Below are 27,484 nucleotides of genomic sequence, written 5' to 3'. Positions count from 1 at the left end.
TAGGTGAGCAGAGCCTGCCTCAGCACAGAGCGGCCAGACAATGAGGGCTCCTCCTCATCACATGAGCTCAGCAAGTGACTGTAATACATGAATCCTCATGAGATTTCCACAAGGCTGAAGATATTTGTTACAGCTAATAAGGTTTGTTAGGTTTTTTTAAAAATTATACCAAAAAAGTGATTCTGTATAGATGTTTCAATTATGTAATGTAAGCTTTAAGACTTCCAATCATGGCCCTATACTGCCTTTAAGTGATTAAACAGACAAAGTTTTAAAAATGGTATGAATTAAATAATATCCTTAAAAATCACTCTTTCAGAACAATGCAGCGCAGCTTCACAGCACCAGCTTTGTGGCAGCTGTTTTGCCTGCTTCCTTGCTGGTCTCCATGTTCTAGAAACACACCCAGCTGCCACCTGCATTTGCATCACTGAGATTGATAGACACCTGACATTCAGAGAAGTAGAACTATCTCTAAATTATTACTTCTATCACAAAGTAAACAAGTCAGCTGGAATTAAATCATGCTGGATATTTAGCTACTGCAGTAAAACATTTTTGACAAATCTTGAGAGGTAGATCTCTCTAGAGATATAGAAAAGTACAAATGACGAACAAGAGTTCTAAAAGTCAGAGAGAGCAAGTTGGGTGTATGCAGAGAGCTTTCCAAGTAGGCATTTCTGCTGCACTGGTATTTAACTTATCTGTTACCCCACAGAGCCCTGGCATGCATAGCAGATAAAGAACACAGGATTTGGCACCTCTGAAATACTTACAGGGGAGTTTATCATCTGCCCATTCCTCAAACCCTCTATCCATTCCCACAAAAAAAATTTTTTTCACGTAGATATTTTGATTGCCTATTTTCTGATCGGTAGGTTTTCTTGCTTCTCTATTTTTTTAAAGATTTTATTTCTTTATTTTTAGAGAGAAGGGAAGGGAACGAGAAAGAGAGGGAGAGAAACAATGATGTGTAATTGTCTCTCATGGGCCCCCTCCTGGGGACCTGACCCTCAACCCAGACATGTGCCCTGAGACTGGGAATCGAACTAGTGACCCTTTGGTTCTCAGGCCGGCACTTAGTCCTCTGAGCCACACCAGCCAGGGTGGTTTTCTGGCTTCTTTATGGAGAAGAAGCTGTCTAAGAATAGGATTTAAAATGAGTACGGCCCCAAAGAAGAATCACTAACTTCTTAAACTTTGACAGATTCTAGCTATGTTTTCAATTTCCAAATGAAGTCAAGCTTCCAGGCTGCAACAGCTGTTTCAGGCCCTGGTCTCATCACTCATATGTACGTGCTCAATTCTGCTTTGTTCACAGCGGAACTGAACACCATCGCCCCCATCATCTCCAACTTTTTCCTGGCCTCGTACGCACTTATTAATTTCTCCTGCTTCCATGCCTCTTATGCCAAATCGCCAGGTAAGTGGACTTTTCAAAACTGAAATAAGCCTAAGCCAACAGTTAGTGTCAATAAAATGAAATAAGTCAGGGGAAGTGCTTAATTTGTTTTTATCTGCTTTTATATATATATCTATCCTAGTGGGCAGTGTAATCCACTTTGTTTTCGTGAGTTGGGGGATGACTTCTGAAATGGAAAAAGAATCATTTGAGCAATGGCCTTTTTGACCAAGCGTAAAGTCAATTTTCTCCTGCGGCAATAAATTATTCATTGCAAGAGAAACCACATTTATTTCAGCAGTAGAAAAACACCACTATTTATTTCCAGGGTGAAAGTGACCACAGAAGTGGAATAAATGTATATATTTGAAACTTCCTTACTATCAATTTGTTTCCTGCCCATGGTGCAAAAGAGAAGGATGAGTAGCTCCCATAATTACCTGCTGAGTATAGTCAATGCAGATTCACAGTGAAGCTGCTGACATCCCTGCCCTCTCAGACTGTGGTTTAAAGTGGTGCAAAATTTCACTCCAAAGAGCCTTCCCGTGTCCAGTCATCCCTCACCTCGTCTTTGCTTACACTGGCCAATAGGATTTCTTCTGCCTTTCTACCAGAAGAAAGACTTGTCTTTATCAACCTTCAGAAAGTTTTTCTCCATGAGGACTTAGATCAGGGATATAAACACACTTCCACTTTTTAGGGCCTGCCATAATCAAACCTCCTTTGGAAAAGCTGCTGCCAATAAAACAAAAGGTAGACTTAAAAAAAGGGAACCTTCGTTTCTCCCAAGGCCGCTGGGCTCCAGAAAACACTGAGGATTTTTCTGTTTCTGTTTTGTTGTCTCCTTTTAAGCAGAGAACAAAAAGCCCTAGTTAGAGAGTACAACAAATCCCAGAAATGCGTGCCTCCATGCCCTGTTAGGTTCATTTTTGAAAAATAAGGTGAAGTAACAGAGATAGGCAGAAGGAAGATTGAATAGGAAGGAAAGAAGAGGAGAGAAAAAGAGAAGAAAATAGAAAAGCACATAGAGGGGGACACGTCAATACACAGGCTCAGAAACTGACACCATTCCCAACCTCGCTCTCTGCCTCCCTCTGTTAGTTTCACACACATGTGCACACATGCTCACACGTACGCAGCCAAACTCAGAAAAATAAGGGCATTTTCAGTGATGTTCTCAAAGTTCTATATCCATCTTGTAGCCATTTAGGGATTTGCTCTAGCAGACTTTGAAAGCTCTGTTGTGCTTTGGCAACTCCAAATTTAAAATGCACTTTATCCATAGACCAAATGTACCCTTCAAATCAGAGTTTCCCCATCCTGACCGTACTGTCTCTCAACTTCTTTAATTTCAAGGAACTAACAAAACATGGGAAAACATGTATGAATCATGAGAAATATTTTCATTGCAAATGCAAAACATATTAATGCATCAGGTTTATGGAGACTTGCAGACAAATTCCTCCCTCTCAACCCATCGATTATTATTTCTGAAAGGGCAAGCAGTATCCCCTTAGGGTAAAGGAAGAGCTAGCGGGAAGTCCATTGATGACTGTTCTGCCTTCTTCATGGGAAAATAAGCCATTGCCTTAAACTTCTCTTTCTTGGTCCACCAAGCCATTCCTCCCACCTCTCTCCCACAAGACCCCCCTTTTCCATCCCTCTTGCCTCCTTTAAATTCCTAATGGCATAGATATCAGATGCTTAAGGTTTCGTAGTTTGGAAAGACAATCACGAGGCATGCAGAATTAGGGAGGGGCCATGAGAAACACATTTTTCTGTATTTCACAGCATCCTTATTTGATATGATTACACCTTCATAGGCCAGGGACGCAAGATCACAAAAAACTAATAACACAAACTTAATCTAGAAGTTCTGATTTTTATGCTAGGAAAAAAAAAAACATGTTACCTATATTCTAATAATACATAGTGGCATGATGGTGATAATGTGGAAGTTTTTCTTCTGCACATACATTTTTTGTTGTTGTTTTACTTTTAGGATGGAGACCTGCATATAGAATTTACAACATGTGGGTATCTCTCTTTGGAGCTGTTTTGTGCTGTGCAGTCATGTTTGTCATCAACTGGTGGGCAGCTGTCATCACCTATGTCATTGAGTTCTTCCTCTACATCTATGTGACCTATAAGAAGCCAGGTAAGATAAGAAGGAATGTGTAAAAATGGGTTTACAAAGCAAGCTGTAACTACCCATTTATTCAACAAAGTATTATTGAGCAGCTCTTATGTTCTTAGGTGTGTATGTATATGGTATATATTAATAATATAATATGATACAATAGTTAACCTTGTTGAGCCTCTATTATGTGTCATGCGCTCATTTAATCCTCACAATAATGCTGTACATTAAGTATTATTAGACCTATTTTACTGACAAAGAAATGGGAGTTCAAAGAGTTGACCACTTGCCAAGGTAACAGTCAGGATGCAATGGAGCTGACAGTTTAACTACAGTGTGTATGATGCCAAACCCCATGAGCTTTCCATTATGTCCCCTTCTAATGTCCTGATAAATGAGATATAGACCCTGTCTTCAAGGAGTTCACAGATCCACACATAAGCAATGAATAATATAATAATATAATTCATAATTATAAATATTATAATTATAAGAGTAGATAAAACAAGACTGTCATGAATGAATTGCTGAGAAAGGGAGAGAAATGGAGAGACTGCAGATGGGAGAGGCTGGAGACCACAGTGTCAGGTACTGAGAGGTCCTGTCTCAGGGGCCTGAATCACCCCACATTCACCTTACCCTTACTCCACAGTTAAAGCAGAGGAGGTAGCAACTACCTTGGAGGTGTGTGTTTGTTGTTTATCTTTATTACTTCATGTACTTTTTTTACAGTTCAATTACTTTTTTTTTAATTTTTATTGTTCAAATACATTTGTCTCCACCTTCCCCCCACCACTTTCCCCTGCCTCCCTCTCCCACCTCCTTCCCTCAATCCTTTCCCACTTTGGCTTTGTCCATGGGTCCCCGACACATGTCCCTTGACTTGACCGTTCCCTTCCCTCTCCCCAACGCCCCTCCCCTCTTGATTCTGTTGGTTTCTTTTTTCTTTCAATGTTGCTGGTTATATTTTTCTTGCTTGTTTGTTTTGTTGGTTAGGTTCCACTTATAGGTGAGATCATATGGTGTTTGTCTTTTGCCCCCTTGCTTATTTCAGTTAGCATAATGCTCTCCAGTTCCATCCATGCTGTCGTGAAGGGTAGTAGCTCTTTCTTTCTTTCTGCTGCATGGTATTCTATTGTGTAAATGTACCATAGTTTTTGGATCCACTCGTTTACTGATGGGCACTTAGGTTGCTTCTAGCACTTGGCTATTGTAAAGTGTGCTGCTATGAACATTGGGGTGCAGAGGTTCTTTTGAATTGGCGTTTTGGGATTCTTAGGGTATAATCCCAGCAGTGGAATCACTGGGTCAAAAGGCAGTTCCATTTTTAGCTTTTTGAGGAAATTCCGTACTGTATTCCACAGTGGCTGCACCAGTCTGCATTCCCCCCAACAGTGCACTAGGGTTCCCTTTTCTCCACAACCTCGCCAGCACTTGTTGTTTGTCGATTTGATTATGATGGCCATTCTGACTGGTGTGAAGTGGTATCTCATTGTGGTTTTAATTTGCATCTCTCTGATGGCTAGTGATGCTGAACATCCTTTAATATGTCCCTGGGCCCTGTGTATGTCCTCCTTGGAGAAGTATCTGTTCAGGTCCTTTGCCCATTTTTTAATTGGATTGTTTGTCTTCTTGGAGTGGAGTCACATGAGTTCTTTATATATTATGGAGATCAAACCCCTGCCTGAGATATCATTGGCAAATATATTTTCCCATATGGTTGATTCCCTTTTCATTTTGCTGATATTTTCTTTAGCCATGCAGAACCTTCTTATTTTGATGAGGCCCCACTTATTTATTCTTTCTTTTATGTCCCTTGCTTTAGGGGACATATCGGTGAAAATATATCTGAGAGTTTCCTGCCTATGTTCTCCTCTAGGACTTTTATGGTGTTGTGACTTATATTTAAGTCTTTTATCCATCTTGAGTTTATTTTTGTGTATGGTGTCAGTTGGTGATCAAATTTAGATTTTTTGCATGTGGCTGTCCAGCTCTCCCAACACCATTTGTTGAAAAGGCTATTTTTACTCCAATTTATGCTTCTGCCCCCTTTGTCAGATATTAATTGACCATAGAGACATAGGTTTATTTCTGGGCTTACTATTCTGTTCCACTGGTCTATGTGTCTGTCCTTGTGCCAGTACCAAACTGTTTTAATTACAGTGGCCTTGTAATATAGTTTTATGTCCAGTATTGTGATCCCTCCTGCTTTGTTTCTTTCTCAAAATTGCTGCTGCTATTCAGGGTCTTTTATGGTTCCATATAAATTTTTGAAATGTCTGTTCTATGTCTGTGAAATACATCATTGGCATTTTAATAAGGATTGCATTGAATCTATAAATTGCTTTGGGTAGTATGGACATTTTGAGGATGTTAACTCTTCCAATCCATGAACACGGTATATGCTTCCACTTATATGTGCCTTCCTTAATTTCTTTCTTCAGTGTTGTATAATTTTCTGCATATAGGTCTTTTGCCTCCTTGGTTAAATTTATTCCTAGATACTTTATTTTTCTTGTTGCTATAGCAAATGGGATTTTTTTTAACATTGAGTATAATTTATATATGGCAAAACTTATTTATTTATTTATTTATTTATTTATTTATTTTTATTTTTCTGGAGTTCAAGTAAATCTACCTTTATTGAAGTATTATAGAAACATGGCTCTCATTATTTCTTTTCTTTTCAGTCAAATTCAGATATAAAAATCTTGATAATATACAATTAGCAAGATAGTCACCATGCTCTTGATGTGTCAGGTTAATGTTGACATGTATTTTACTATTTGATATCTAATTAAAGAGAATATTTTGAAATGACAGCATTCATTATAAACTGGATGGAGCCTTTCCCTCACAGTTTCCCACCTTAGATTAAGTATTTTGTAATTGGAATCCTAATGAACTTGAGTGATACTTGCTCCAACTCACCCCTTTTCCATGTAGCCTATAACTTTTGACAAACTCACAGTCTTGTAAGCACCACCACAATCAAGGCAGAGGACATTTCTATCATCCTTATAATTTTCTTGACACTCCTGTGTAGTCATAGCCTCTGGCAACCACTTTTCTGATTCCTGTCCTGATAAGGACATTCATTGCCTTTTCCAGAATATTATTTGGAATCATACATTATATCACTTTTGTGTGTGCTTCCTTTCACTTGACATGATGCTTTTAGGTTTACCCATGTTGTTATATGTATAAGTAATTGTTTTTTATGTTGCTGAGTAGTAGTTCATTGTCTGTCTCAATTTTAAAAAAATGGATTCACCAGTTGATGGACATTGGGTTGGTTCCATCTTGGAATGATTATATATAAAGCTGCATAAACATTCACACACCAGACTTCATGTGGACATATGTTTTCATTTCTCTTAGAGTGAAATTTCTGATTATGTAATAAATGTAGATGTAACTTTATAAGAAACTGCCAAACTGTTTTCCACAGTAGCAGTATCATTTTCCATTCTTATCAGAAATAAATGACTGTCATAGTTGTTCCATGTCCTTGTCAGCACTCAGTATTGTCAGTTGATTTAAAAAAAAAATCAAATAGATGTGAAGTACTATCTTACTGTGCCTTAGTTTGCATTTTCTCGATGACTAATGATGCTGAACACCTTATTTGCCATTCATACATTTTCTTTAGCTAAGTGTCTCTTTAATTGCTTTGCCCACTTTTGAGTTGTTTTCTTACTATTCAGTTGTAAAAGTTTTTTATAAATTCTGAGTGCAAATCCTTTACAGTATGTGTTTTGCAAATATTACCTATAGGTTTCTGACTTGTCTCTTTATTTTTCTTATAGTTTGTTTTAAAGAGTAGACAGTTTTAATTTCTATAAAGTCTAAATTACCAATTTCTTTTATGGTTTGGCTTTTTGCTTCTAATCAAGATATCCTTCCCTAATTTAAGGACACAAACTTCTACAAGTTTTAATGCTTTAGATTTTAAACTTATGTTTATTATTTATTTTGAGTTTTTTTTGTATATGAGTAACATTTCAAGTTTTTTGCATATAAATATCCAATTGGCTAGTAATATTTTTATAAGAACAAATTAACTCAAAGTATGCTAAATGCTTGATGTCTAGTCAACATTTAATCAGTTTTAATCTTCTTTATCTCAAGACAATGATCTCCAACTCTTTCCTTCACTCTCCTGAACAAGACTGGAGAGATGGCCCTGTCTGCCATCTGGGTTGAATATGTACATTCCCATCTGGGACTTTCTCTTATAAAATTTAGAAAAATCTATCTAATATTTAATTTGTTCAAAAAAAGGCAAAGTATGATAGTGCTTACCTCCCTTATTAAAAAGATTAGGTCCCAAAAGATCAAACTAAAATGCTTAATAAAGATTAACCCTATTTGTGGACACCCAGAAGTAAGAATTGCTGAGCTGTTTAGTTTTAGGATTCCAAGTATAAAGATTGCTACACACTATCTGTGCATACAAATGACTCTTTTTTTTTCAACTTAAGAGTTTGTGAAGAACCCTTGAATTTATTCAGGGGCTGATCATGTTCCCAAGTCTGTCATCTGCAAGTTGGTTACCACCCAACCTCTCTACAAAGCAGGATTTGTGGGGCTGCAGCTTTCAAGTCTGATCTTTAGCTAGAAAGAGAGACCTCACTTCTAAGAATTCACAGCGTCCTAGAAGAACAATGCTCTTTCTAGGCAATACATTATATATTCTCTAATTTGGGTACTCATCACTGCTGGCATAGCAAGGGAAAATCATAGAAGGTGACTGCTTATAAAAATTATTCACTGTATACAGAGGAAAGGTCAATACTTTTTTTTTAATGCCATATTCCTCTTTTGTCCACAGATGTGAACTGGGGCTCCTCCACACAGGCTCTTTCCTACGTGAGTGCTTTAGACAATGCTTTGGAATTAACCACAGTGGAAGACCATGTAAAAAATTTCAGGTAAAATTGGCTCCTTGGATATCCTGGTATTTTTTTGAAATTAGAAGTTGCTTTTCTTTATGGGGGACAAATGGTCTATGGGTATGGTCTAGGATAGGGAGTCATACAAACAACCACATTTTCATGACATTACCTTCTATAAATAGTGCTTCTTCTCTTCCACTCTGAGCTATGCCCACCTCCAACTATAAACCCTCATAGTGCCAAGGATCACCTCCCATGCATAGGGAAAAAGAGGTGATCTAAGTGACATGATTTTAGAGAGATGTCCCCAAATGCCCAACAATCCTTACTCCTTGGTGCTATCTCCATTCAACTGAATGCTCTGTGGCTTACTGAATTCTCTCAGAAGTAACATTTAAGCTCTTTATTAGTTATATCTTGTTTTGATTGGACCCTAAAAACACAAGTTTTGCAAAGAGGATGAAGGAAAATACTGGGTGTAAAAGGACAGGCTGTGTTGGAATTTGGAATAAGGTCATGTCCAGAGGACAAAAGGTGGGGGGAACCCAAGACCACCTTTCCTTAGTTAACATTTTTGTGGTCTCTAACTAAACTAAGAATGCAAAGAAGGCAAGATGGACAGGTAGGATAATTCAAGACTTCTGTTGAGAAACCCAAGAAATATTTAGGGGAGAGTTGGTTCCATTTCCCATGCCTCCTATACCTGCCATTTCCAGTAGAGTGGTTCTGAGCTCATAGGCTTCTTGCAATGATCAGTTCTCACCTCTTCTTTTTTCTACTTCCAGGCCCCAATGCATTGTCTTAACAGGGGGACCCATGACAAGACCGGCTCTCTTGGACATAACTCATGCCTTTACCAAGAACAGTGGCCTTTGTATATGCTGTGAAGTCTTTGTGGTAAGAGCCACTTCATCCCAGCAACGAGCTTTTCCCTCCCTGTTCCTTGTTTTATTTTTAGGCAAGCCAAACAGGTACATGCAGTGATAGGAGAATGTAAATCAGAGACCAGCTAAAAGTGATAAATATTTCCAAATGATGGCCTTTGAGTCAGCAATGGCAAGGCAGTTTGGACAAGAGCCCTTTTCCTTGATTCATATAGCAAGAACTAGCAAGAGCCCGTGGTTCTGCATTTAAATTAGCAGAAAATATGTGTTTCTGATTTCATCAGAGACCAACTAAAAGTGATAAATATTTCCAAATGATGGCCTTTTGGCACAGAAGTAAATAAATAAAATGAAGGCATTTGGGGTCATAACTGCCCACAGAAATATAAATGGATGAAATGAGCCAGAGGGTGCTCTTATATAGATTATCTGATGAGGACAGAGCCAGACATAATGGCCTTAAATGAGAGCACATAGAATTTAGATTGAATATTTGGACAAACTTGATGATACTATAGATATCTAGGGAATTAAACCAGGTTTCCCATGTCTTAGATCAACATTCAGAGATAAATGAATTCCTTTTTATTCAGGAAGTAGGTAATAGACTAATAACTTTTAAGTGGTTTTTCCAAGAGGTATCAAAGGAGATGCTAAAAATTTAACCATAATTATTGCTTGATAACCAATCTCTAAAGTGAGGAGAAAGCATAAAATTATAGCAAAAAAACAAATCTAAGTCCTCCAAACCAGTCTACCTCTACTTGTAGCTTGTATTCCCATAACTCACTCTCACACACACACTCAAAATTCTTAGCTACTTCAACGTGTTTTTATAAAAGTTACCTATTCTTCAAGGCATTTTCCTACAGTTTTTATTTGATTTACATAACAGCCTAGTGAGGCAGAAATGAAAAGAAGGCTTGTTCTCACTTTACTGATTGGAAAAGTGAGATTCAGGAAAGTAAGTTACTGCACAGAGTCAAATGACAAGAAAGCAACAGAGCCGGGATGTCAGTCTAGGTCACCCAATTGTGCTTTGTGTTACATCACGAGGGGAAAGCCTTAGCAGACTTGCATCCTGACGGCATTATTAGAATCAAGCACCATTACCTCAACACCCAATGCCTGCCGGAGAATAACAGGACCAGTCAGGAAGCGGTGCAACCCTGGGGCCAGTTAGCTGTGCCATCATACAGGGGTTAATCTGTCACATCATCATGACCAGCTCTTAAGCATCTTTTTACACTTGGCAGAACTCTGAACACTAGATGAAGCCAGTTGGTCATATTCTCTTTCCTCTCGGTGCTTATATGATAGTAACTCAAACAATATGACTCAGTGCAATTATCCAGTAGAAGGTAAAGGGGATCCTACTGACTACATAAGATTGACAGGTTAAGTAATGACCAACTGTAACTCCAGAGGATTTTAAACAATCTCATCAAGCACCGTTTTCTCATATTATCAACTTTGGTGCCCTGGATGAGTGGATTTCATTTTGGCCAATATAATATAGGAGTGGGTTTTGATGAAATAAGCAGTTTGGGGTGTTTTTCTTCTTCAGCAATTTAGAGAAAACTTAGTTTAGCAGGCAATAAGATACCTTTAGGGCAGAAGAAATGAACTGAGAGTATAAACAGACACATATTGGCAAGGGAGAAAAGGTCTTTTTATAGAGACAAAAGATATTGCTTTTAATTAACCCTTTGCTGCTTTAACTATAATAAAAAAGTATGATTCTGGAATATCATTTCATGTGAGGTAGGTACCTAAATCTGTGCATCTGGGCCATATACCAACAGCCTTGGTTGTTTGGCATATATATTTGACCACATTATACATTACTGTGCTGGTGTCTTTGAGTAAGGCCCAAGAGTCTTACTTACTCCCAGGTACTGAGGTTCTCTTTGGGACAAGACACAGTTATTGCTTCAGTTAATGACTTTCCAGTTAGTTACTTTCTGGGAGCTCCTGTGGCTGCAGATGCTGTCAGCATTTTCCAACTCCACATTCAGTCGTCAATCATCTCTACAAAGAAACAGATGGAAGCTGGATGTGGGGAAAGTTGACACACCATTAGAAAAATTTTTCCAAAAGCACAGTGGTTGGTGGTTAGGCCAACCTTGAAGAAAAGGTTAAATAGTAATAGCGATGTTAAGGAATGACAATTGAATGTTTAATGCTAGGAAGCTAGTGCTCATGGACTTTTGAGACACGCAGTCAAGATCTGAATCACTGTTTTGCCATCCTTTAGCTGTGGGTCCTTTAGCCACATAATTTAGTCTCCCTATGCCTCAATTTCCTCAGGGTTGTTTTGTGAATTGTATAAGATATAAGATAAGCTTTCTAGCACTCAACTGAGTTTCTGTCAAATAACAAATGCTCAATTAACTTTGGTTGATGTTATTATCATTATCATTATTTTTTATATATACCATAGTTGTCTTTTACATTTCAAAAATATATCCCCTTTGCCCTGGCTGGGTGGCTCAATTGGTTCATGTGGTTATGGGTTCAATCCCCAGTCAGGGCACATATCCAGTTTTATCCCTGGTTGTGTCATGTATGGGAGGCAACCAATCAATGCTCCTCTCATATCAATGTTATCAATGTTTCCCTCTCTCCCCACCCCTGCTCTCTTTCTAAAATCAATAAATACATCCTTGGGTGAGGATATCCCCTTCAACAAAAACCTAAAACATCCTCTCTTAAACAAACCAGGTCCAGGCACTGGATCTTGGACTTTTTAGGTACCAACAGCTTGATAACGACAGAAGGAGATAATATGCTCCCACATGACTAATCAGAGTACAGAAGGCTCTGTGCTCTGTCCCTCTGGAGGCCTTCAGTATTTGAAGTGCCAGCTTGAGGTGCAGGTACACTACAAGGAAGGGACAAGATTCAGACCTCACTGGCATTTCGGTGCTGGTGGGTAGATGGAAGCATGTGGCGACAGCTGCCATTTCCCACAACCAAGGCATTTTTAAAGGACATCATGTCATAGCCCTCGACGCTGCTGAAACTGATATGAAGAGAATTATTATTACACTGTACCTTTCCAGCTATCCCAGTCTTACACTCTCCTGTCAGAGCTTCTTCCTTCTCTCATGCCTTTTTCCTACACAGCCTAAAGATTTCAAATGAGGGACCCTTCATCGAGACAAATTTGGGGATCCTATTTAAGGAATCCAGCGTGGTGATTTAAAATGCTGCCTACTTTTCTCCTTTGAATTACCATGTAGTATGTCAGCGACATACTTATATCCTAAGAAGCTTTATACTCTATTTTTCCTAATAAACAACCGTTTATTTTTTTGTCATAGATCTTTCCACTCATTTTTTGAATGAAATAAACCATTACAGATCAAGCTAAAGTTCCCTTTATAACCCCTTAGCCCCATGGCAATTCTGCCTCTCCAAAAGGAGTGTGATACAAACTTTGTTGGTATTCTCCTAGCGATTTCACATATGTCTACCAAGATGTAAATTTATTTTGATTAATTTTTTTCTCTTTAATATTCTTTAAACCTTTGATGTCCTGTCCTTTCCTCTCATTGTAAGGGAGCGCAGTTCAAGCATAGATAACCCAGGGAAAACTAAAATTCTCATTTTTCTTCTATCTTCAACCTTTTCAAGAAAAACTCTCTTTCCCACAGTTTTAAGCAGAGTGGCAATAAAAACATAAACAGAGCAATAGGACTCTTAATGTTTTGAAAAATAAAAGTTTGAAAAGGCACTGCACTTGGCCCAAATTCCTCTGTTTAATCCTAATGATATTGAAATTTCTTTGCAAATTCTTTTTCATAATATTCACTTATTTGTAGTATCACTTCAACTTCCAGACTAAATAAGTACAGTTTCTTTACCCTTTTCTCAATAGATGTCACAGTTATAATATATTTAAGATTTGTAGAGCTTCTTTGTTCAAATCCTGGGTTAATTATGTACTCATACTTGGATCCTAACTAAGCTAATCTCTATAATATATTAACAGAGTGGTAAAATTCATTTTTATGACCATTACATATTTGAATGCTTAATAATTATTTTCTAGTATGTCTTCCCTCTGTTAGTTTGCTTTTTGCTTACATTTGTATTGCAAGCCTTGCCTCACATTAACAAGTGTGCTAAAAGGATATTATAATATTTTTTAGCCAAGAGAGATTCTACATGAAGTATTTTTATGACTTCTCAATATGGCAAATTTAGGCATTAAAGTAAATCTCTCTGTCACAATTAATGTTTAATATGGATTTCTGTGTTACAAATAGACATCTGTTACACTGTATTTATTTAAATAAATATGAGTTTCCCCAGGGGTTCACAGTCATTGTGGCACAACTCAATACACTGAAGGTCCAATACCTTTCCTAGCGGTTGGTTTTTCTTCTATTTCATGGCTGTTGTTCTCATTGAGCTTATGTGAATATAATATTCCTTCTTTCTTTCGAAGTTGACAGAGTCTAGAATGCCCAGAAGGACTAGTGGTTCAAAACACATTGACAGCCTAGAACCTAGAGCAAAATTTGACCAATAATGACATATCTTTCCTTAGACTGTTTTCTGGTTTAATAACTGCCCTTTCCATAGCTTTACCTTCCGCATCTTCATTAAAGGGTCTTGTTTTTTAACTTTAGTGTAAGTCATTCAAACAGTCTTGAAAAGTTGTCATATGTTCTAGAAAATATCCTGGTAAAAATAAGTACATAAAGGATCTGATCCAATTTAAATAGAATAATGAAGTAGATGTTACCCAGAGATCATCTAGCATTGTGTAATGGAAAGTTAATATATACTACAGTACAGTTTCAAATTTTCTAGTAGCCAATTTTAAAAAGTAAAAATAAACAGGTAAGTTAATTTTAATAATATATTTTATTTAAAATAATGTATTCAGGATATTAAGTCTTTGACTCCCATTTGGTCCCCTTAGACCGTCTTCCCCCGGGCACCACACCGTTGTCCGTGTCCTTGAGTCCTTTGTCCTTTTCACTCAATCCCTCCACCTCTTACCTTCCCCCATATCTGTCATCATGCTCTTTCTCTCTATGCAAAGTGCAATCAATATAAAATTATAAATGAAATATTCTACTTTATTTTTCATACTAAGGCTTCAAAATTCAGTATGCATTTTACATTTCCAACATATCTCAATGTGGACCAGCCACATTTCAAATGCTCAATAATAACGTGTAGATAAGGGCTATCATTGTGGGCAGTGATAACTTAGATAATTTCCTTATTCTTTTAAACATATAGCCCACATCAAGAGAGGACAAATGGCATATCCAGGGTATCAGCTAGTCAGTGCCAGAGCCACGCCTCAATCCAACACTCTGGTTCCCAGCTCAGCCCTCTTTCATCTCTGTTGTAGAATTAGGTCAAGGGCTTCAATGAGGTTGTGAGCACTCAGTTAAGATAATGAAAATCCACCTTGGACTCAGGACTTACCATGATTACTTAAAACAACTTTGCAGAATAAAGATTTTTATCCCTGTTTTCAGAGTAGTATCTAAAAACTCAGAAATCATCAATTACCTCCAGCATGGCCAAGCTTAGATTTTAAATCAGTTCTGTCTGGCCACAAAAACTGCTAGCTTTTTCATCCATCCAAAGCCCTTCCTCTCAAATCAAAGACCCCCTACGACTACAACTCCAAGTGCGGTCTGAGGACCAGCAGGATCCATGTTACCTGGGAGTTATTAGAAATGCAGAATTTTGAGCCCCATTCCAGATATACACACTGCATTTTATCAAGATTCCAGGTGGATTGTAAGAAATCTAAAACAAGTCAACAAAATTCGAAATCTCCCCATGAATTGAAATAATTTCCCAGGAAAATAATGGATTTGTACCCTGTCAGTACATAGTAAATAATCAGAAATATCTTTTGGATTGATGTGAAACATGCAAGGAAAAGCCAGCTTGGACCTTTAAGGTAGAAGAAACAAGAATAAAATTTTTAATTAAAAATGAGTTTCCAGAACTCAAACTTTGAAATTATAAAATGCTTCATCTACTAGGACAGGACCTGCCTCCTTCTCTCTTAATCTCTTCTATTCTTTCTATGCTGTAGGTATGTGAGCTTTTGTTCCCACCAAATTCATTGAATGGGAAATGCTGATTTATCTGAGTGGGAGATTGTTAAAATTACACAGGAAAAAGTGATACAAGGGTATCCTTATCACACACAAAAAGCAACTGATGAACCTAATGAAATTGTCAAGACATAGTAGTCCATGGCAGGATTTGCAAATCATCATGCTCTGGTTCCCAAGATGGCCATCCATTTCTTGCAATTGGGCTCTAACTCTAATTTGGTGTTTTTAAAAGTGGTTCTCACTATTGAGGCCAAGGTTTATTTTATATTTATTCTGAACTTCTTCAATCATGGTTTTACTATTTACCTAATATTCTGAATATATTACATTAAATAACATATATTATTAAAATTAACTTTACCTGTTTCTTTTCACTTAATTGGCTTTCTGTCATTCCACATGAAGCCGTTAATTAAGCAGATATTAATACATCTAGACATTCTAGGTAGACAGTGAGTAATGGGAGTAGCACAGATCCTCTCCAAAAAGCTCAATCTGCGTGAACCCCACTTATTGCGGTGTTTTCCCTTTTCCCCATTTCTTAACCCAGTGGGGCATTGCCAGCTACTTTTGCCTTTTAGAGAGCAACAGCGGAGTGATGTATAAGAACAGGGCTTCTAACCAATACTTCACTGTGTCATCCAGGGACCGCGCAAGCTGTGTGTTAAAGAGATGAACAGTGGCATGGCGAAGAAGCAGGCCTGGCTTATAAAGAACAAAATCAAGGCTTTTTATGCTGCAGTGGCAGCAGACTGTTTCAGGGATGGCGTCCGAAGTCTCCTTCAGGTAAGGCTAGCATTGAGGGAATGAGTACAGAGGCAAAAGACAATTAGCACTGCATGTTAATGAAGTTCCCAGAGCAAGTGGCTCTACTGAGGCATTCCAACATGAGAGCTCACTGCAGATGGTTAAGGAATTCGTTTGGAATTCCTGGGGACAGTCAAAGCTGAAACAAAAGCAAGGAGGTTCTGTTACCATGAACTATGAGTGATACACTGGAAATGGAAAATGACGTTGCTTTTAGCCAACAGCATACATTCTGTCCCTGTAGTTATTGAAATGCAATTTGTCCTGATGGTTGATGACATTCGGCATCTTATTAAAACATCAAACTATTTCTGCATCTAGAAATGCTCGAATCAGGCATTCTCTATCTTTTTTCTTTTGCAAATGGTGTAAGGGCAGCTGCTGGGCTAAATAAGTGCATCATCATGATCTGGACACAAAAAATCTCTCTGTCCTTCTAAATTATTTCCAGAATGTGGAACAAAATGTAATAATCTGTGTGGATCAACACTAAAGCCCACAGTTCTCCCATCTTTTCTCACTTATTCTTTCATTTTTCTTCCCTGCCTATAGTAAGTACATAAAACCATTCCCATGTTCTGATCTTCATAATTTAGAATGCCAGAGTTTCCTTAAAATAATCCAAAAGATTGGGTTTCTAATCATTTTGGCATTAACATGGTTGAAAAGCCCTGAATCTATTCAACACATACCAAATGAATTATTTAGCTTTCAGAGACGCCATACACAAGCGACTCAAAATTCCAAACTCCATCCAGGTAACTCTGATGTATATGAAGGCAGAAAAGAAAACTATCGATTAAATTGTAATATTTTGGAGATTCAGAGTCTTTGATGTATTCTTGTCACTAATATCCCTGATGAACACTTGTAAAGTGGCTGCATATGCAGAGAAACAGTTTCTGAAGGTCCTATTACCCCCAATGAGCCTCTTTTCATCTGTTATTAATTGGCTAAACCACAGAAATAGAGGTCATTGCAAGATGCTGAGTTTTCCTTCATTACTGAGCTAATTTTCAGTAGCTCTTTGGTTAAATGTGCTGGGAAGGTTACACATTTAATGTAAAATTATCACAGGAGATTGGAAAAATAATAAAAATTTCCACTGGGAATAGGACAGACATAGAATAAGATCAGGGAGAGAAAAGACATACGTATGAAAAACAATTCATATGCTAATCCAGAAGAAATTGTTTAAAAAAATGACAATGCATAAATTTGTTCTCGTGAGTTTTTCAAAGAAAAGTGAACAGAGGGGTCATGACAAAGGGAAGGACGGAATGGTAATAAAGGGGAATACTGCCAATGATACCATTTGGGATAAGGCCTTCTTTGCATCTAAGAAAGTATGGTATGAGTTACATTTCCAAACTGGAGTTACGGAAAAGTCTCCATCCTTAGTGCCATACATCTGCCAAGGGCCAAACAAGTTGTTCTGTTACCTGAACGTTTCTAAGAGCAATACACCAAATGCGGTAGAAGCAGGACTTATTTTAGGAACCCTCCATCAGTGTCTGTCTTCTTCCACTTGCTCCTGTCCTCTCTAAAATTTCCTCTTCTGATCATTTGTTTCACTGTTCCCATGACCCAGGATGTCCTTCCTGTACTCCCACTGCTCTCCTTATCTTGACTTGTCAATATCTAACCAACCCGCAAGACCCAGAACAAATGCCACCTCTCCTCATGAATCCTCATCTGGAATTCAAGGTTTCTTCCTTTATGCTTCCAGATGAGTTCCTGCTGCATTTGTACTTGAATTAAAATGATTTGTGTATATCTTATTTCTTCCACCTTATTCTAAGCTTCTTAAGGCCAAAAAACATGCCTCACTCTTGCCCACAGCACCTAGCATAGTACTTTGCTGGATTAAAGTTAATTAACTGGAAGCCATATCCTGTCATTTAATGAGGGAATGAAACTTTCTGATATGGAAGATGGCTATTAATGATACTATCATATAAAAGAGTTAGGTTCTGGAAACATAGCCCAGCTAGTCTTCAATAAATAATGTAAGTAGAAGTTTCAGTGATTTTTTGTATATAAGAATTTTCTAAACATGGATTTTATTGCTAAAGACATTATGGATATAACAGGTAGAAATGAGCTTTGAACCAGTAAGTTACAACACGCATGCCAACCGTTAAGCCAGCTCTCACTTGATTTTAAATTATTGAACCATTTTAATGACTGTGTCAGAAGAAATGCAAATGACTGCTAATTTAGAAAAACTACATTTATGGCTGAGATGATTTAGAACTAGTATTTCTATTTTATGCTTGGGTATGGGCGTGAAGGACATGCACTAAAGTGTAATCTAATCTTCAGAATCATCAGAACATTACTTCAGTGCTCTTCGACATAGTATTTTTCATTTGCAGTGGTGGTTCTCTGGTGTGGTAAGGATTACCCATGTGTTTATCTCCTGTATTTAGGCCTCAGGCTTAGGAAGAATGAAACCCAACACCCTGGTGATTGGATATAAAAAAAACTGGAGGAAGGCTCCCTTAGAAGAGATTGAGAACTACGTGGGAATCATACAGTAAGTGATGGCTTCCAAGACGTGTTCTTGTTTATAAAGCATCAACCAGGACGGCACCTAACAGACACTGGTATGCTAGATTAAATTGCCTGACAGGAGGGCATTCCCCTGGCACTCTGAGTTCTTTACCCAAGTGAAAACACACTGCCAATAATAGAACTTGAAAGAATCATAGTGTCAGTGGAAGGACAGTGGGGGAAATTGGATGTCCAAAAAAAAGGTAAATATTGAGAGTTACAATCTTATAACCTATTTATGAGATTAAAAGCAAAGGACAGCTAGGTAAGAAAGGATTTTTTTTTCTTTTAAAGCAACTGGAATCTTGGATTAGCTGGTGTGCCCAATTCAGTCATCATCTTCTTCTGGGTCTTGGGTAACAGAGTTGCTAGCCCAAAGCCTCAGATTTCCCTTTGTTGATACGAGGGTCCCATATACCAGTTGTCTCTGCCACATGGCGGTGTTAGTTTATGCAATTAAAGTGAGTTGTCAATGCTGTGGTACATGACATCTTATGCTTAAGTATTGGAAGAGATTTGGGGTAAAGGCAATAACAATTACCATTAAAGGATGAGCAGCCCCCAGCCTCATGTCCTCAACGTGAGTTTTCCCATTTAATTCTCACAAGAAGACTTTGAAGTGAGTACTACTATCGTTCGCATTTTATAAGTAAAGGCACAGACATTAAAAATTAAGTGCAGAAAATGACCAAATTGTGTAAGTGACAAAACCGGAACTTCACCCCCGGACCATCTGAATTCAAAATTTACACTCCTGACCATATGTTATGTTGTCTCCAGAAGTACATATAATCCCTAAGTATTACCTGGTTTGGTTCCTCCCTTTGCATAAGAGAAAACAAATGATACAGTTACCGAGAGGCACAGAGTGCCCTCAGTCACCATTCTAGGAAATTGATCCTTTCTTCCAGGCTTGAAAATAACCAGATCCACCTCAAGGGAAGCAAAATTAGTTCTGCCAGGAGCCATCTCTTGTGTCGACAACTCTGAAAATGGAAGATTTTCTTGGTCCGGGGCTGATTTCACTCTGATTTTATATCACAGGGTAAAGAACATGCCCTGAGAGGTCTGAAAAGTCTAGAACACACAAGAAAAAAAATCCTCACTCATCAAACAAGCACATATTCAGTGACTCTATGTCCTCTGGCCGCTGCTAGAATGAGCACCACGTTTATCATCAGTTGAGGGAGATTTAGGCAACATGATAGGCACATTCTAATATTAGTGCTACTAAAAAGAAGCGTAAGAAAATAATTTTTATCTTCTGAAAGTGTATGCATTACTTGATCAAACATAAATTCACTTACTCTTCCCAACACAGGGAACCTATGCATTACATGCATACTCCTCAATTGTGTTCTGCAAACATATGAAGTCCAAACACACATACTGCCATTTGGCTTCTGCTGGTGCTCCAGGTTAAGTAGGTTAAGCCTTAATCAGGTGGTCAGGGTGAGAATTTTTCCAGGCTCAGCAAATAGCATTTTGATACGTTTAGAATCACAGTCAGCTGCTGACCTGACATTCTTGGAAATGGATTGAGATCTGCTCTCTGTTATCCAGATTCTTCTGTACAATTTCATTTTTACCTTTGGGCAGAGGGGAAGGGGTGGAGGGGAAAATATTTTATCTTCCCGTTTGGGAATGAAAAAAAGGTGGAGCCTATGAGAAGAAATATGTAACTCTATCGCCATAGAGTCCATTATTTGATACAAAATTAACTGGAATCGTCTTCCAACCTCCACACCATCCCAGTCTAGAGTTTGTAAGGGAGCAAAATAATTAAACCTAGTAATATTAATCCAAAGATACTTCTGACTTACATCAAATTCTAATTGGTCTTCTTGATAATAAAGTTCAGTGTTAAAGTGGTTCAAATTTGTAATAGTGTAAAATTTAGCTGGCTTGGTAAAGTTAAATGGCCTTCCTACACAGCAATGGTGTTGATATAGAAGGAAGACAACCATACAACCATATTGCATTGGATTCCTCTTTAAACATGTTGGTTTTGTTTCGTTTTATGACTTAAAGCAAGCACAGTATTATTGTTATCATAAGGATATTTTTACAATAGTTTAGTATTTTACAATTTTTCCTTGAATAAAAGGTTTTAAGTGCCTGTATTATTCTTAAGTATGGATTAATTTTAATGAGAATCTGTACTAATTTTGGTTGGCTGCATTAACAAGTTATCTCCAACTTAGTGACTTAACATATATTTATTAGATTACAGTTGTGTGGGTTAAAAGGCTGACACTAACTCACTGGGCTAATCTCGAGGTACAAGCTGGGCTGTATTACTTTCCGGAGACTCTAGGGGAGAATTCATGGCCTTGCCTTTTCTAGGGTCTAAAGGCTGCCCATTGCTCTTGGCTCTCTTCCTCCATCTTCAAAGCCCTTGAAGGGTCAAATCGTTCTCACATCACATTACTCTAACTTCCTCCTCAGCCTCCCAATTTCACTTTCTAGGACACTGGTGATTACACTTTACCCACCAGGCAATCCAGGCTACCCTCCCCACCTCAAGGTTCTTACCCTGATCACATCTGCCAAGTCCCTTTTGTGAAATAATATATTCACAGACTCCAAGAATTAAAATGTGAATGTCTTTGGAGGTCTGAAATTATTCCACCTAACACAGCATCCAATTTTTTTTGTTTGTTTTTGTTTTTTTGAGGAACACACTGTCTACGTTTTATAATCTAGGATGATTAGAAACAAGGTTTATCAAGAATTAGTGGCAACTTTTGCTAGAATGGGTCTATTGTGTGAAGGGAACATCACTTAATGGTTTGAATTTTACATGCATATTCATATTATACTGAACATCTTTCTATCATTATTTGAAAATACAGGTTTACGTTAGCTATTGGAATTTTGTTTGTATGTAGTGAGTTCATCACAAACTGCATTGTTTCTGGGGGCAGGGAGGATGGCGACCCAGTGGAAATGGTTCTGGGCGCAGATCCTTAGAGAGTGAACAAAGGAACTCCCAAGGAGAGAACTGTAAATTAACTCAAAGTACTAATTGGTTTGCCCCATATTTATAGGCAGAGAAAAAAAATTCTACAAGAATGGAGACAAAAGAAAGCAAGCCTTTTTTTCCCATCTAAATAATCTAATTCTATGGGATTGGGTGTAGAGAAGGCACAACCATCAACTGCACCAGCATAGGGTTGCCATGAAAAAGCATTGCTCTGTCATTGTGTCTGTCCCAAGGCAGTGGGGAAAGTTCCTTAGAGGAACTGGAGACATTTTTAACTGGGACCTTGATGTCAGAATGTTGTAGGATTTCTCCTCAATGGGTGAAGAGATTTGGTTGATAATTTCAAAGGATGTTCTGCAGTCTGGAAAATTTCTGATTTAAATATTTCAATGATTGTTTTGTTTACAGTAGAAAACAATCAGTTTTTTAAAGTGTGTTACAAGCTCTTAACCAGAATTCTAGTTGATAGTATATTTCAATAAATTGGTTCCAGAGGAAAAGAGTTAATTATCTTTACCCAGAATGTATTTTTTAAAAAGGTATAAAAGGAGAACAGACTAAAAAGGAAAGTCATCAGCTCTTGGTTGTATTCTAAAGTAAATTTTCTTAGGTCAATTACATTAAAATCCTAGAAGCAAGTTCAGTATTTGTCCAGAATTTGAGGATTAAAGAGTCATTTAAATCACTAACCACTTTGCTTCCACTTTCAGTGATGCATTTGATTTTGAGATTGGTGTGGTCATAGTCAGAATCAGCCAAGGGTTTGACATCTCTCAGGTTCTTCAGGTACAAGGTAGGTATTTTCTTTATTCAATCAACAAATATTTATTGAGCCCCTGCTTAGTGGCTGGCATGGAGTACCAGGTGCTAGGGATAGAGCAGGGCACAGTATAGACAAACCCCTCTAACAACGGAGTTTACCCTCTTGTGCTGATTTGAGGTTTGTATGCTTCCCAGTGTTTTTCCCATTGCTAACATAAGTAGCCTTAGTCCTGCTAACCAGAAATATAGAATAATCCATAGCTGTCATCAATTATTTTTCTTATCACAAAACCACAAAGCCAGCAGCACTTACTATAAACACCTTTGGTAAATTAAACTACAAGATGTTTCAGAAAATGAAGATTAATTCTTTCCTTGGAAAACCATGTATTTTGTTTTTAAGAGTCTATGATCTAGTTTACAACAAACATGGAAATGAGCCTGAATGCATCATGCCATGAATCACTAATCTAAATTAGAGGAAAAAACACTAATTCAGATTCTCTACAGAGGATAGCAGGTCCACTTATAAAGGGTTCTTTTTTTTTAATTGACCTGCACAGTCCAATTGACCATGGTTCATCTGAATCTCACAATTCAATTGACCTGGGTAGTTCAAGGGTCAACTATACTATACTTGTGTAGTCTTAAATATATACTCTCTTGTGTATAGAATAAAAAACACATCTAAAAAGTCACTGAGATATTAGGATAGGACAATAATCCATGGCTTATTTCTTTTACTTAACTTCACAGCACAGTCCACTGATGACATGGCACTAAAACAAAAGATTTTGGGGGGTGCCTCTTATGAAGCAGCCATGACATAGGTATCAGTCCTGGGTATGGATACCTATGTCTCTGTCCTCAATAGACTCACAGCCTAGTACTGGAAATGAGTATATGATGAGTGTGATGATGGGTATAATAGGGTATTGCGGGAAAAAGAAAAGAGGTATCTGACTCCAAGAAGTCTTCCTGGAAGAAATTACCTTGGTTTTGAGATCTAGTGGATGAGTAGGAGTTAACTACGCAATGTTGGGATAGAAAAAAATGAGTTTGGGTACCAGCATTCCTGGCAAAAAGGAGAGCATTAGCAAAGGTGTGAAGACATGGCAATATGGAAGAATGCACTGTATGAAGAGCCAAAAGGAGATTAGTGTTAATTAAGTGAAAATTTGAAGCAGACAACAATGAAATATGAGGCTGTTGATATAAGGTCCTGATTTTAAAAGACCTCATTTGCCATATTAAAAAATGTGGATCATAATCCATAAGCAATGAGGAACTGTTGAGGAGATTTAAGTGAAAGAGTAATGTGGTCAAATTTAGGTTTTAAATCTTATATCCTTTCAATTACATTGGCATGGATTCAATAAGGACTGTGAATGGAAACAGAGATAGAAATAAAAAAAAATTTTCATATTAATCAAAGACAGACTGAACTAGAGTTAGGGATGGAGAGAGAGAAGAACAGAAGTACTTTGGGGGTACAAAGAGAAGCATTTGGGGGTTGGTTGGTTGGATGGATAGGACATGGGAGAGAAAGGAGTAAAAAAAGATTCCTTGTGGCTCTATCAATGGAAATGGGAAACACTGGAAGAGTAGGTTTAATAAAGGGATGCCTGGTTCAGTTTGAAACAATCTCCTGTGGGAAATTCTATTGGAAATGTCCAATAGGCAATGAGACAGTCCTGGTCTTAAAGAAGAAGCGTGAGCTGGAGCTGTAGATTTAGGAGATAGTATGGGCCATATTGTACCCCCCAAGAATTTGTATGTTGAAGTCCTAACCTCAGATGTGACTGTATTTGGAGATAGGATCTTTAAAGAGGTAAGGTAAAATAACACTGTTAGGGTGGGCCCTAATCCAATAGGACTGATGTCCCTATAAAAAGAGATTAAAAAATGTATGTTGTTTAAGCCACCACGTCAGTGGTGTGTGTTATGGCAGCCCTACTAAATTAATACAGGAGACATCATAGTGAAGGTGAAAATTGAAACTATGACATTGGAAAATATAGCCAAAAGAGTGTGTGTAGTCAAGAGCCCCAAGGCACAGAAAAAGAGCCCTATAGAAGGGTCAGGAAAGGAGCTATCAGAGAGGCTCCCAGGAGCTACCAGAAGTCTGCGGTGTCATGGCAGCAGAGCGCTCAAAATGAGAATCATCAACATTGCCAAATACACCAGAAAGGTTAATGAATAAAATGTAATTGACACAGCACAGATAATCTTAATGAGGATAATTCCTGTAGACCAGTGTTGACAGAATCCAGATTACAATGGGTTGAGGTGAGAATATGAGATGATGAAGCAGAGAATATGGATGTGGGCAGCCATTCTAAGAAGTTTAGATGTTGAGGAGATTTACTATAGAGAGACCTATATACCTTGGGATAAGAGAGAGAGCCATGTTTTCAGGCTGAGAAAATAGGCCCAACAGAGTAGGAAAGGTTGAAGATGAAGGTAAAAAACGTGTGTGGGAGGGAGGGAGATGACCCATGGAGTAAAATCCTGGAGGAGCAGGAGGAATTAGGGGAAAGGCATGGATGGAATTTGACCTGAGACAGAAGAACAATGCTTCATGGAATATGTGGTTTTGGACGAGTGGTTTTGAGGAAGATTGTGCACATTAGTCTCGATTCCTTTTTTGAAGTTGGAGCAATTTCTCTCATTGTTCAGTTACCATTTAGAAGCATTTGGCCTCCAGGGTACAAGAGGATCATGATTTTGCTGGGTAGGTCCAATACAGAGGAAAAGCCTGCCAGGGATTTGTGAGTGCTGGTGCCTGATGGGTCCAGATTCTGTTTGGCCATTTCACGATTGTCTCTATCACCACAGAAGGAAACGAGTGGATTAGGTGAATTTCTCATGCAACCATCTGGTGTATTGTGAGGGGCGAAGCGGAGATGGAAGAAGTAACTAGGAATTAACAGTTTATATAGGATAAAGAATCACCATGTGATATGTATGCTCTATGATTATGTACAAAAAGCTTTAAAAAATTGAGAATAGAGTCCATCCTATGCAAAATTGTAGCATAAAGGTTATCTGTGGTACCTTCAGTCTTCCTTTTCCATGACCCCTTTTTGTTTTTATGAACCTTTTAAAATACATTTAGAGACCAGATATACTAACTCCCTCTCGGTATGTACACATACATACATATATATATATTCCTTCCTAGCTGAATTTAATATACTAGTAGCAACAATATCTAAAATTTTGAGTATTTACTATGTGCTATGTATTATGTCTCATGTTCACACGTATGACATCTGTCATCCCACTACCCTGTGAGAAAAGTCCGATCATTAGCCCCATTTTACAACCAATGAAATTGAAACTTACCCAAGATTCACAAGAATATTAGTAGTTGGTAGAGCTGAGATTCAAACATGTCTGTCTGAAGCACTATTCTACCTTTTAAAAAGCAAGGCTAGAGAAGACAGCAACATACAGAATGAGAGACAATGATAAAATCTGAGGTATGGGAGTGGAACAAGGCTATTTCCACCTATTTCTTCAAAAACCCTACAGAGGGGCAGCCTGTCTGTGTTAAGACAGACATCACATTGAGGACAAGTATAAGAACCTACTATTGAGACTTGTTGTGTTGTTAAATTTCTATATTTTATTTAATTTTGTCTGCCTTTTGTGCTGTAATGTCTTTCCATCTAAACAGTGAGAATACAACAAAGAATTGTGTTTAGATTACATCTTTGCTTTGTATGTTATGTGGATCTCTTCAAACTGAAAGGTGTGATGTAGCTTAAAAATATTGCTCCCACCCCTCACTACTCCATCCACCAAGATCACCACCAATTTAGCTCTGTAAAGCAATACAGAAGCTCATTCTGCATGTAGTATTTCTGAAGGAATCCTGGCAATGAACTGCATCCCCTTTTAATTTCCCAAGGGAAGCATCTGATTTATATCAACTTTGATGTTTGAAATATTTCTGCTTTCTTAGTCAAGAAAGGGAAAGTACAGTTGGATGCTAATAAAATAATTATAAGTACCAATTACATAGGTTAAAAAAACAATATTACACAAATACATGAAGAACATGCAGAAAAACAACAGCATAATGATAGAAATTAACTTTACGCTAAATTTCCATACATTGTTTTGAAGTTTATTTAATTTATAGCACAACCCTCATATTAGATTTTGAATTGGGAGAAATAAGCTTGTGTTTCATTATATTATACTGTAATATAAGGCTTAATAAAAGCCTGATAAATCTTAAGTATTGCATTACACTATGTTAATGATTATCATCATAGCTTTTCCAACACAGGCACCAACGTGTCATCACAGATTATAATTTAAAGGAAATATTAGCAATTCAGAGTGCCCATACACTGTAGTTAATAAAGCAGTGAATAGAAATCAACTTCAAAGGTAATTTGCTTGCTAATGACAATTATTTCTATTCTGTGCCACAGGCTTATATGAAGAGAATAACTTTTTGTATAAATAAGATCGATACTCATAACATTCTAACTTGTACTCTGCAGCAACTCATCCAATACGGGTGACTGATAGTGTCTCTTAATAAATTAATTTATTGCCCAACAACATAAAAATCTTGGCATTTCATATTGTTCACTTCCCAGAGGTATTTAGCAAGTTTGCCAACTTCAACACAGAGTTCAAATTATTCTGGTAGGAAATCAAGTGATGACATGTGATTTGCGATAATTGCGGTCAAGTAGTCCATGTAAGAACTGCACAATTTATGGCCATCTCAGAGCACAGGGATTCTGCTGTGTCTGAGGAAGTGGCTTAGCAAAATAGAGACAGATGGCAGTGTAGTAAATAATTACTTCATTGGGAGGTGACCGCTGCAGGGTTGCTTCCTGCCTTTGGTGCAACTAGACTTCGCCCGTGCGATGGCATGTTGATTCATGTGAGCATTTACAGCTTTGAGATGATTGACCAA

The 27,484-nt window shown here is 37.7% G+C and overlaps 1 protein-coding gene across 2 annotated transcripts in view; it reads left to right on the top strand.

Annotated features, from left to right (window-relative positions):
• The window catches only part of SLC12A1 (solute carrier family 12 member 1), an 80,813-nt gene that overhangs the window by 33,714 nt on the left and 19,615 nt on the right, over nt 1-27,484 (top strand). For both annotated transcript variants that reach the window (XM_054564873.1, XM_054564879.1), the window contains exons 13-19: nt 1,322-1,423; nt 3,405-3,560; nt 8,377-8,476; nt 9,226-9,337; nt 16,074-16,214; nt 18,668-18,774; nt 22,488-22,570. In XM_054564873.1, the coding sequence (XP_054420848.1) occupies nt 1,322-1,423; nt 3,405-3,560; nt 8,377-8,476; nt 9,226-9,337; nt 16,074-16,214; nt 18,668-18,774; nt 22,488-22,570 (801 nt within the window). The remainder of the gene's footprint in view (nt 1-1,321; nt 1,424-3,404; nt 3,561-8,376; nt 8,477-9,225; nt 9,338-16,073; nt 16,215-18,667; nt 18,775-22,487; nt 22,571-27,484) is intronic.

The sequence above is a fragment of the Pteronotus mesoamericanus genome, unplaced genomic scaffold (genome assembly GCF_021234165.1).
Source record: "Pteronotus mesoamericanus isolate MK-2021 breed Mesoamerican mustached bat unplaced genomic scaffold, CSHL_Meso_final contig_164, whole genome shotgun sequence".
NCBI classification, from domain to species: Eukaryota; Metazoa; Chordata; class Mammalia; order Chiroptera; family Mormoopidae; genus Pteronotus; species Pteronotus mesoamericanus.
The sequence above is the reverse complement of the archived record's forward strand: the minus strand, read 5'-3'. Positions and strand labels throughout refer to the sequence as shown.